The sequence below is a fragment of the Pogona vitticeps genome, chromosome 6, assembly GCF_051106095.1.
Source record: "Pogona vitticeps strain Pit_001003342236 chromosome 6, PviZW2.1, whole genome shotgun sequence".
NCBI lineage: Eukaryota > Metazoa > Chordata > Lepidosauria > Squamata > Agamidae > Pogona > Pogona vitticeps.
Genome location: NC_135788.1, coordinates 22,596,760 through 22,609,422, shown reverse-complemented (window position 1 = coordinate 22,609,422; position 12,663 = coordinate 22,596,760). Strand labels below are relative to the sequence as shown.

General features: G+C 46.2%; 1 protein-coding gene across 2 annotated transcripts in view; it reads right to left on the bottom strand.

The window, feature by feature from the left end:
• Positions 1-7,979, bottom strand: part of NMT2 (N-myristoyltransferase 2) — a 34,217-nt gene extending 26,238 nt beyond the window's left edge. The window contains exon 1 of one of the 2 annotated variants that reach the window (XM_073003126.2): positions 7,806-7,979. In XM_073003126.2, the coding sequence (XP_072859227.1) occupies positions 7,806-7,915 (110 nt within the window). In that variant the 5' untranslated portion in view covers positions 7,916-7,979. The remainder of the gene's footprint in view (positions 1-7,805) is intronic. The other variant, XM_073003125.2, reaches the window with a different exon arrangement.
• Positions 7,980-12,663: the final 4,684 nt, after the last annotated feature.

Here is a 12,663-nt window from a genome sequence, read left to right as displayed (position 1 = left end):
TTGGACCTGATGACCTTGTAGGCCCCTTCCAACTTCACTTTTCTATGATTCTATGATCTGACAAGGTACTGGGTACATAACTGGTTGTGTGCAACCAGTACCATGTCCGACTGCCACAGCCGCTTCCGCAGCTGGAGTTCCCACATGCATGTACTGTAAATACTGAACAGGATACTATTGAGCATGGTTATACAGCAGGACCTCCCTATCTGTGGGGTCAGTATCTGCTAATTCACTTATCCACAGCTGAAAATACTAGATACATTTTCAGGCTATGAAAGGGACGTGGTGGCGCTGCGGGCTAAACCGCAGAAGCCTGTGCCGCAGGGTCAGAAGACCAAGCAGTCGTAAGATCGAATCCACGCGACGGAGTGAGCGCCCGTCGCTTGTCCCAGCTCCCGCCAACCTAGCGGTTCGAAAGCATGCAAATGCAAGTAGATAAATAGGGACCACCTCGGTGGGAGGGTAACAGCGTTCTGTGTCTAAGTCGCACTGGCCATGTGACCACGGAAGATTGTCTTCGGACAAAACGCTGGCTCTATGGCTTGGAAACGGGGATGAGCACCGCCCCTAGAGTCGAACACGACTGGACAAAAAATTGTCAAGGAGAACCTTTACCTTTACGGCTATATTTACCAGAATTGACCCCTAGAGGGAGCCAGTCCAATGATGTACAGTGTTTGATACTTCCATGTTTTCTGGCATCCATGGGAGGGCTTGGGACCGATCCCCTATGGATACCGCCGTCCTACTGTATACATTTAATCTATGCTCTTGGGTACAGCCTGACTGGCTACAAAGCAATAAAGTATTTTTATACGTTTGATATCATTTTCACTGTCAAAGCTCCACCCTACGGAATCCTCAGATTTGTAGTCTGGTGTGACAGAACAATGTATTTCAGACATTTTCCTGGATATTTGGGAGGCTTACACTGATTTGTATTTAACATTATTGTATTTCTTTTTTCCCCCCTCTGCTTTTGTTTTTTTCTTTGTTAATTCAAATTATTATTGTTTTTAAAATGCAAAATTTGCAAAAAGGTAAAAAAAACCCACCCCACCCCAACTGTCACAATGATGGCAAAATAAACCACAACCAAGCATCAATTTTCACACTACCCTGACAAACAGAAGCCTTGCACCTTGTTTTTACATTAAATTGCATCTCCAAAAGGCTCTAAAGAGTATGATTCCATGCGCCTCCTGCAGAAGATTTTAAGTCCAATTGTCTGTATATCTGTTAAAAAGGATGTGGACAGCAAAGCAGAAAAGATTTCTGTCAGTATTCCCAGAAGCCTGCTGCCAGTCAGAGTGGACAATAATAGGCTCAGTTAGATATCGAGACCAAGTGCCCTCGTACAGGCTGTTGGCCTCTTGACTTCCAAAAGTTGCACCCAGCATGAGCAATAGCTGGGAAGTCCCAGTCCATCAATATCTGGAGGATTACAGGTACCTCCCAGGTAAGCCACATTTAGGTGTCTGTAAGGTACTGTATGTGTAAGTCAGGTAAGACAGACTGATGTTCCAACTCAGTGTGAAGCAGCTTTTTGTACAATTGCTGTAATTCTGTAATCCCAAGCCCACCCACTTCTAACACAAAATTATTACTTCAGCCATCGCAGAGCCCTTGTGCACTTCTGCTTAATCAGCCCAGAACAGAGGCATCCAATTGTGGCAACTATATTTCCAAAAAAATTACAAAGCAGAAAGGATTCTGTAAGCAGCAAGGCTGATAAAATCATAAAGCAGTAAGCACACATGTAGAAAGAATAGAATAGGATTTCCTTTGTTTAAAAAAATACACCAGATGTGGGATGTGATTCTTCATGAAAGCAAAACATATACTCTACCACTGTATTGCGGCCCTTCCCAAAATGTTTCAGAGTAATGGTTCTCAACTTTGGGTCTCCAGATGTTCCTCAACTACAAAATTTTCAGTGCTGGCTAAGATTTATGGAAGTTGTAGTTCAGGAATGTCTGGGGACTCGAGGTTGAGAAGTACTATTTTAGAAGCTACCAGAAAGTGGATGGAACAACACTACCATTCTAAGCCACTGAGAATCACATTAAACTAGTACTAGTTTAATGACAAGTTGTTCAGAATGGAAATATTAATATACTGTACAGTGGTACCTCACTAGACAATTACCCCGCATGACAATTTTTTTGCTAGACATTGACTTTTTGCGATCGCTATAGCGATTCACAAAACAGTGATTCCTATGGGGGAATTTCGCTGGACAATGTTTGGTCCCTGCTTCGCAAACCGATTTTCGCTAGATGATAATTTTGACAGCTTCCTCCGCGCTCGCAAAACAGGTGTTTTTGGGACCCAAGCTTCGCAAGACAGAGATTTAAACAGCTGATCGGTGGTTCACAAAGCAGCTTTCCTATGGCCGATCTTCGCTAGACAACGACGATTCTTCCCGATTGGGACACATTAAACAGGTTTCAGTGCATTCCAATGGGGAAATGCTTTTCGCTAAACAATGATTTCGCTAAACAGTGATTTCAGTGGAATGGATTATCATCATCTAGCGAGGCACCACTGTACTTACTAATGGGACAGAAGTGTCTTGGAATTGCACACATCCTCACAAAAAGATAAAAATCCCTCTCTTTAGGGAATAACTATCAAAAATGATTTGCCTTTAGGCTGCTCCTTCACTACAGAACTTCCATGGCTTTCTCTGCCTCTTTTGACTCATAATATAAAATGATCTCCTGATCATAAAAGTTTTACGTAGTGTGGTGGGCAATCCTAGCCGATATGCAAGGACATGCATATATGATGTGCAAGCAGATGTAAACAGCAAGAAAGAAACAGACTGGTGTCAAATGAACAAAAAATATATTTTTGCAAGCTCACCTGTATATTGGTTGCAAGTATCAACGGTTCTTAAGAGCTGGCACATTACACAACTGAATGTAGCACAATTTCTCCCCATAGTATCCAAATATATGCAACTCTAATTAGTTTTAAAATCTCTGCAAGGGCGTAGCAAATTGAATAATATGCTGGTGTCTATGAGGAGTTGAAATTAACCTTTAAAATCAATATAACAATGCACAGAGCCCACCTTTTGATGTGTTTATAAATATGGTCCTATGTTCTTAAACATCATCAAGTATCAGAAACATATCTATCTATTTTATATATTACACTTACACCACAATCCTAGGTCTGTCTAAACAGAGTTAGAAAAAAATCCCGTTGAGTTCAGTAGATCCTGCTCCCAAGTAAGCCTGTTTAGGACTGCAGTCCTAATTTATATGTATACACTTTTTCAATATTCAACTCCCAAACTACATTAGAGCATAAAAAATGAGAACACAACTCATGCCAAGAGGTAACCACCAGTTAGAACTAAATGAAAGCAGGAAAAAAACCCCACACCAAATAACCATAGATACTAGATAGAACATCCATTTCAATGTACAAAAACTCATACTCAAAGATACTGCAGGCTAAAAAGGCTTTCAACTCTTTCCAAATGAAATTGATATGATGGGCAAAGAGTTGTCTTAGAGGAGAGGCTGGTACTCTTTTGGGGCAGCTACTAAAAAGAACCTAGGTACTCTGAACTGATGTTAAGAATGCGTCCACAAGAGATGACATCCTGTGCAGAACCTTCTTAAAATCTGGGAAGGAAGGGATTAAATGAGAGATGACACCTAAGAGGTTGACATGCAGGCATGAATATATATTTTCCAGCTATGCTCGCCAGGAAGCCTATCTAATAAACAATCAGAGGCCAATCCAGGTTTTGCCATGCATAACATATGGATTAACCCCCAAGATGCAGATGGGAGCTGTAAGGTTATTCAACAGAACTCTATCACCCTGACATACAATATCTTGATCGCAGCCCTAACTCAGCTTCTTATTTGGACACAGAGGTGTCGTTTGTAAAATTACTTTTAAGAAGGCGCATGTGATGATGAAGCAGGGATAGGAAGATGCTTTGGTTTCCAGAGAATTATCCTGTTACTGCTCACTGATAGATCCCATTCATGCTTCCCATGCTCAGCACAAGGATTGGCAACTTTCAGGAGGTGAAGGGACACTCTGGCACACCCAGAATCCACTGGCATGGTGAATAAACAACATAGTTTTGTCTCTTTAAAAAGACGTTCCCCCTTGTTTACAAGTAGAATCACACTTTTCCGGAGTGTAAAAACACTTTTAAGGGATGTGCCTGGGGAATATGCCCTTTTTTATTTAAGGAAAATCAGCTCGGAGGTACCAAAACAGCTGGGCAGTCTTATGTTTCTTTTTTATATATATAAACAGAGAGACATACGTATTCCTTTTGCAAACCCAAGTTACCTACGCTGAATGACAAGTCAGCCTTGTTTTCTAGTTCTCCAGCATATCTGCATGCTTGCCTTTAATTTCAGATGTTTCATCAAGGTTAGAAAAATCTGATTGACTCTCTTTCACACACTAGATGTTTCCTTAAAAAATAAACAGGAGCTGAGAGACGGTGGTATTTGCTACATTTATAAACAGTGAAAAACATTTTAACGACTAGCCCTTCTTAAACTGAAGAGTAAACCTCAAGCCCATGAATACTCTTTTCATGAGACACAGGGTAAAATATTTTTAGGCTATAAGGCCCAGTGAAGCAGAATGTACATTAAGCCTGTCAACTCTGGTGTTTGTAAGCAGGAGTTTTACACCATTCATGCTAAACACAACCTGATGTGGGAAAAAGACTGTAAACTGGGGACAATTTCTACGCAAAGGGGACCAAGTTTGACCCTCTAGCAATTCCAGATAGATTTCAGCAAAAGCTGTCAGAATCTGACATTGTAAATGCCTTTTACATCATGGTTCCTGTGTTGAAACCACAAATTCAGCACCAACACCTAAACTTAGGTCAGCAGTTCCCAAATGTTTCAACCTCATGCTCCCTTAAAAAAAAAAAAAATTGGGAGACCTTCATGCATCCCCCTCTTCTGAACAGAAAATTCAGTGTGTCATTTAAAATAAAAAAAAACAAACACACAAACTTAGTAAAGACAGTCCCATTTTAAATTAAATAAATAAGCATTAATCATTTTCCTTGTCAATGAAGTGAGTTAAAAAGTAATTTAACATATAGTAGAGGCAAAACAAATCTGATGTGAAGGATGATAGAAATCACATAGTCTCTCACACACAGTACTTGGCATTTCACACCCACGCCCACTAGCCTGGGAACCAATAAGCTAGTTTTCAGTGGAACAGTGAATTTGGACTCAGTGGTTTTACAGCTGTGATCTGTATTTGTTCACTTCAGGATTTAGCACATCAGCTCTGCTGTGTCTGGAGTTCTTCTGGCTCATTCCCCCAAGAGAAACCCTGACTGATGCTCCAAGTCTGGCCTGACAGCCCTGCAGCTAAGCCTTTTCAAGGCAAACTCTTTGGGGTTGCAGAAATAAAGGTGAAGGTCTTACTACCATCAGCCCCACCCATTGCATTCCCTGCCAACCTGGGAAGATTAATCTATTTTCCTCCTAGTGGGCTGCATCAACATTTCATTGTACACAAAGTAGGCCCCGGTGAAATAAACGATATTTGTTAGCTTAAGGGTCTTCTTTGACCATCACACACTGCAGAACAAAAAGTACAGATTGTTACAGCCCATCATTCAAGGTAAAATCAATGTGAGAAGATGTGCAAGGAGAAGACATGGGCCGCTAAAGAGCCTTGGTTTAGAGTGGCTACAGTCAAAGACAGCACAGCCATTATCAGGTTCACCTTCGAACCGAAAAGAAAGTACAGTGGTGCCTCGCATAGCGAGGTTAATCCGTTCCGGATTAACCTTCGCTATGCTGAAGCATCGCTGAACGGGGCAGCGATTTTTAATGCGATGTTTAATGCGTTCCAAATAGGCCAAATATTCACCGTTCAGCGAAGCTTCAGGATGGCCGGCAGCCATTTTCGCGCCCTCGCCTCGCTTAACGAGGGCACGAAAATGCTGCGCGCAGCCATTTTGGGCCATTTCCCGGCTTCCGGCGGCCATTTTGGCCGCTGAACAGCTGATCGTCGGGGTTCGTTTTGCGAAGATCGGTAAGCGAAACGCTTACCGGTCTTCGCAAAGCGAATTTTTCCCCATTAAAAAAACGTTGAGCGATCGCATTAGCGATCCGAAAAAACGGATCGCTATGCGATTTCATCGTTATACGGTGCGCTCGTTAAGCGAGGCACCACTGTAGTTTTGCCTAACCTAAATCCCATTGATTTCAATGGACCTGCATTAAACACAGATCCAACCCATTAATAATAATAATAATAATAATAATAATAATAATAATAATAATAATAATAATAATAATAATAATAATAATAATAATAATAATAATTTATTGTCATTGTAAGTACTGTATATACACAGTATACCCATACAACGAAATTCACAGACACCCAGAGACCAAACACATGCACAAAGAGAGGTGTTTGACCTCGTCTTGGGGGAAGCCACACCACCCTGCCCAAAAACCCTGCCTTCTGCAGAAGGGATAGTTGTGGTTAAACGGCAGTGTGAACAGTACACTGTGCAGGCGCAAGGTACCAATCCCTTTTCTGCTGGCCTGCACAGGAGCTGAGCCTCACTAAGCAAAACGAGTTCAGGATTTTCAGGTACTGGCACGAAAAATAAAAAGTCCCAGCTTGCTTCTTCCTTACATGTTTACCTTCTTATACAAACCTAGTACCTTATGTTTAGAAAGAAATCAGGATGGCACCAGAACCGACTGGAGCCTGCCTCTCTCCTGTGGTGATGCACAATTAGACATGAGATACCAGCCTCCAAAAGATCACATCCCTGTGTTCTGCACTAATTAATTTGAAGCAGCTACGGGCTCTCCACACCGCCCAGCACCAGAGTGGATTAAGCATTCTCACTTCGATGAAGACAGGAAGAAAAAGAGGGAGGGAAAAAGACGAGGCGAAACCCTGCACCACATTCGAGATCGTGTTTAAGAGAAAGCTGAACTCAGCTCCTGGAAGTAGGCGGACTACCAACCCTGCACCATCCACAGCCAGCCAGGGATGATGGGGGCTGTAGTCCTCCCTAATCCAGAGGTCCAAAAAGCGGGGTGAGGCTGGGCGCACCGCTTCTGGCATCAAAGGCGCTGCCCAAAGATGGTAGGTGACCACAAAGAAAGCATGTGGGGCGGCGGAAAGGAAGGGGGGGGGCAAGCCGGAAGAGGTGATGGATGATTGTGGGGATGCGGGGTGGAGGGAAGCTTTCCCAGGCGAAATCACATGCTTGGGAGCCGCAGCAAACATGAGCTTTAAAAAAAGGGAGGGGAGATGCAAGCCGGGAGGGGTCGGCCTTGGGAATGGGGTGCGGGCGGGGGGGGGCGGGACAGCGAGAAGGGGAGCGCCCGCGCGGCCGAAGCCAGCGGCGCGCCCCCCCCCCGGGCCCCGCGGAGCCGCCTCGCCTCCCGGGCGAGCAAAGGTGGCTGGCCGGCCGCTGGCGGGAGGCGCAAAGGGGAGCGGCTTCCTGGCCCCCCGCCCGGCCGAGGGTGGGCGACGGCTGGCAGCCGCGTGGCCTTTCCGCGCCCGGCGAGAGCGAACCCCAGCCCCAGCCCCAGCCCCCGGCCGCCTCTCCTCCTCCTCCTCCTCCTCCTCCTCCCCGGCACAGGCGGAGGCGCCCGCCTGCAATGCCGCAGGGAGCGGCGGCGGCGGCGGGTGGCGGGAGCCGGGCTGCCCCTCGGAGCTCTCTGCCCGGCCAGGCCGCCTCGGAGCGCCGGCCCCCGCGCCCAGCAGCCTCCCGGGCGGGCGGGCGGGCGGGCAGGCGGGGCTCGTACCCTTTGGAGTGCTCGGTCTCCTCCTCATTGTCGCCGTCGATGCCGCAGGTGTCCTGGTCGTCCAGCTCGAGGCTCTGCTGGCTGGCGGCAGACTCGCTGTCCTCCGCCATCGCGGGGGGAAGGCGGGCAGGCGGGCGGGAGGGAAGGAAGGAGGGACTCTCCGCCGGCACAAGCCTATGACAGGCGACCCACTCCGGCGAGAGGCGGGCGGGCGGGCGAGGCAGGCAGGCAGGCGGCGGCGGCGGCGGCCCGGAGGAGCTCCCCCTAGCTGCTGTCCTCCCTCCATGTTCGCCGCCAGACAAACAGGCGCGCGCGCCCCCGCGCCCGGGCAAGGAGGGGCAAGGCGCGCGCCCCCCGGCCAGGTGGGCCGGGGGAGGGGGGGGCAAGCGCTCGCCCCCGGGACCGGCCGCCGAAGACACAGCCGCGGCTCGCTGTCAGTCTGCGGGGTCGGGCTTTTCCCATAGGGCACCCGCTAAACGAGTTTGACTGCAAGCCCCATCATCCCCATCCAGCCATGCTGGGAGGAGAGGATGGACTTGTAACCCAGGACGGCCTCTCTCTTGCTTAAGAGCTGCCAGTACCGCTCGCTGTTACTGCGGAGTCGGGCTTTTTCCACAGGGCACTCTCTAAATGAATACAAGCCCCATCATCCCCATCCAGCCATGCTGGGGGGAGGGGAGGGGTATCCTCACCTATCATCGCTCCACTAAGGAAGATTTGGTTTATGTAAGATACAAGAGCCGAAGTATGGTGCAGTGGGTGGATTGTGGGAACTGGGACTCAAAGAGACATGGGTTCGAATCTTTGCTTGGCCTTGGAAGCTCACTTGAGGGTGACAATTCTGAGCGACTCCCTGAACATCTCGCATAGCTCAAAAACCTTTATCTGTCAGTTGGTGGCGAGTTGAGGGCATGCAGGAACTGTGCACAAGACTTGGCTTTGTTGGAAGATGCTAAGAATTTCTCGGATGGAGGGGTGATGAACAAACGAAAAGGTGTCAAAATGAATGAATAAAGCCCAAGAAATCATAACACCCATGCAATGCAAAGAGGGAAAACATTTGGGATGAGAAGCAAAAAGTACAGATTGTTACAGCTGATCATCCAAGGTGAAGTAAATAGGGAAAGGAGTGGAGGAAAAACATATTGGCTAAAGAAGCTTGGAGACTGGTTTGGACGGAGCATATTGCGTTTGTTTAAGAGCAGCTCCATCCCAAATCAGTATAGCTGTGATGAAATCCAGCGTCTGGCAGGACAGGATCAAGAACAAAAAATAATTTACTACAAGCATTTCAGCTGATGGCTGGAATGGCGCCACTAATTAGCAGGTGTATTACAGTTCTTTACAAATTACAATGTATAGTTATTTGAAATAGTTTTGCAATGGCATGTACTTCATGAAACCTGCAGCTGGTTAGCCCAAAGAAGCCGTCCTTCTGTAGAGAGAGGAGGGTGACATGACCGACCCTCTTGTGCCTCGTGATTATCCTGGCTGCTCAGTGGTGGCCCCAACCAAGTTGTGGGGAGTGGCAAGCTGGCTGGGACAGCAGCCTCTTGTCCAAACTGCGTCCAGTGGGGTTACTCAATCAAATCAACAGCTGTTTCCTGCAATATGACATATAATCAGAGTAAGTCCTGCTGTAAAGCAGGAGGGGAGAGCATGTGCCTGCATCTGAGGAAGTGAACATGTCCACAAAAGTTCAACTTAAATTATATCACACCATCTTCAAGATGCCACAGTGTTTTTGTTGCCTTTATTTTTAAACTTTCTTTTGTCCTGCTATATAAATGAGAAAGCCACCTCAAGCAGCAGATTTTTGATTTCGAGAAACAGCAGCAAATAGTTATGTATTTAATACATTATTATATTACTGCCAGGAGTGGAGAGAAATATTTGTGGGGTTTTCTGCCTTCAGTGTCAAAATAACTTTACTAGCAGTGGGTAATGTACCAAGGGCCAAAATAACTTAGCTGGATCTTAGAGGGGCGATCCCATTTCCTGCTCTGCCCGTGGGAGTTTATTTCCTCCTTTTTCTATCTGGTGGCTGATGTTTACGGATTGCATTTGGACTTCTGGTCTAAAATGTTGGACTGCATTGCTTATTTGAGGAAAGATGATAAGGTATTCTCCATGTATATATTTGTATACAATATGTGATCAATTCATTTCCCACTTAAAAGCAACTCTATGAATTAATGATGTTCAAAAGCTTCTGTCCACTACAATCTTCTCGGGATCTTACAGGCTACGGGTTGTGGTTTTCTTTTTTGAGGCAGTCGCTTTCATATTTTTGTTGTTGTTGTTGTTGTTTAGTAGTTAAGTCATGTCCGACTCTTCGTGACCCCATGGACCAGAGCACACCAGGCCCTCCTGTCTTCCACTGCCTCCCGGAGTTTGGTCAAATTCACCTCCTTTTTTCCTGCTCCCTTCAAGTTTGCCTAGCATTATTCCCCCCCTCCCCATGAGTCTTCTCATTTTGTGCCCAAAGTACAATAGCTTAAACCTTTGTCCTTTTACCTTGCAGTGAGAGTTCCCATGTTTGGCAGTATAAAACTCTCTTCCAACACAACATTTGAAAAAAAATGTTATCAGCTTTCTTCATTGTCCAGACATTATAGCTGGGAAAACCATAGTCTGTTAGGAATTAGTGGGCCATGAAGCTTGGTCTGCAATAGTTTTACAGATGGGGTATCATGAAATGAATTCTTCCCTAGCTCAGTGATTTAGGTCCCTGGTTGTAGAGCCAGAAGTTCAGTTCCCACCTACCCCGACTGTGCCTCCCAGGAGAAGAGCCAGCCTGTGTAGCCTTGGGAAAGCCCTCTTACTTGTGCAAATTGCCCAGAGAATGTATGTTATTAAGTAGTCTATGCAAACACAGTAAATAAAAATAAATAAGCCCCCTTCCCTTTCCACCAATTCTGAATACACGGTTAAGGCTTTTCTTTCTGTTTGTTTGTTTTTTTGTCACCAGGTTATGCTTTCATCTTTATGGGTAGGTGCAACTGGTGTCTTTAAATATTCCAGCAGATTTTTCTCTCATAAATTGAATTTCTTAAATTAGGATGATGGCTTTTATTGAGGGAGAAGATTTTATTGGTGAGAAGTTCCCCATTTGTCTACCGTAATTACCGCCAGCTTGTTAATTGCCTTTGCTTGAAATAATAAAACTGCCAGAAATGTACGGAAGGGAAGCGCAACAGAGCAGGTGCCAATGTTTATTGAGCGCTAACGGGGGTCCTTGGTGGGCAACGGAGAATCGTGGCCAAGAGTTACTCCTATCAAAAGGCTGGCAGCTCAGTCAGTTTGCAGAGTGCTCTTGGTACCAGCCTCCAGGCGGCTCTCTGGAGAAGCAGTTTTTCCAATGCAAGGAAAGAGGAACCAAATCCCCATCCGTGCAAGGCTTGGAAACAGAGGTCTCAAAAAGCTTTGGCACTGCTGGCGTGGCCTTCTGGGAACTGAAAATCTAAAACAACTTAAGTTCCCCATCACCTTATAAATCAGGGACACGATATACAGCAATATCCATCAAAGCCTGTTCTCAGAGGACAGAAAAGAGATGAAGCATAAATTATGAATATGAAGAACGATGTAGAATATCATTGAAACTTCAGGCTGTCCCTGACAAGAAGAAATGTTTTAAGGGCTTTGACGTAAGCAACTAATCGTGATGTTACCTTATGGGTGGGTGGCCCTGTTTGGCTTGTTTTTATTGCTTGTCAGTAGCTTTTAGTTAAAATTTCTAGAAAGATTTCTTGCCACTTTTACAGCTAGTCGGTCCATCACTTGGTCAATAAACAAACATTTGCAATGGTTTGCTTCTGGTTCATAAAAGCCTAACGGTGCTGCAGCTATGGGCACATTGTGGAACTGCAAGGTTGAGGCTGAGCAGTTTGCCCAAGGCTAAACAGGCTGGGTTTTCTGCTGGGACACAGAACAGGGAATCAAACCCCTTGTCCCACGCTGAACTCACTGAGAAAGCCAGCCTCCAAAGATAAAGACATGGAAACATGCATCGTATTTCCATCACCATTAGAATCAGGACTATTTAGAACAGGGGTCTCAAACATGCGGCCCGGGGGCCATTTGCGGGCCCCCCCATATGATAGTTTGTGGCCCTCGCCTTGCCTGCCCCCCCAAAGTGCCCACATATTCTCAGCTGTCAAGAGTAACAAAAAAACCTTGCCTCGCTCGCCGGCTCTCTCCCAAGACAGCACCTCTTGCACCCTCCATCCAGACCTGCAGCCTGCCAGCCAGCCCACCTGTCTGTCGGCTAAGGAAACTCCTGGGCGGCTTCCTCGGGCTCTTGCTCCGCTTGGCGGAAAATCTGATGCGGCCCAGCCTCACCCAGACTCTGCCTCTAGCAGCCCCCAGGTAAACTGAGTTTAAAACCCCTAATTTAGAACCATCATAATACTGTACAGTACTGCATGTCCAAAAGGCCACTAGGGTGCATTTGACTCATCGTAATTGGTTAAATACACCTGGGTGGGCAACTTGTGGCCTTGCAGCTATTACCGGCCTGCAGATCTCCTGGGATCTCCTTCACACAGCTGATTTTAAGGGAGGATGGGAGCTACAGGCCAACTATATCTGTACAGTGACACATCCCATGGGTTTGATTGTACTGCTAGGTGGTAGAAAGAGGCGAGGCCTCAAAGACTGTTGTAAGGAGCTCAGTGGTTTGGTAATCAGGGTCTTACATCAGTTCTTTGCATTTGTTAACAGGCAGCACCCTTGAGCCTTGGGAGGCAAGGTGGTGTCTGCTGGACTGGTGAGGTTTCCTGTAATATAGATGTTGCATTATCTGGCACACCACAGGTTGGAACGCCAAGAGCCGAGTAACAGGTTTCTGGAAAAC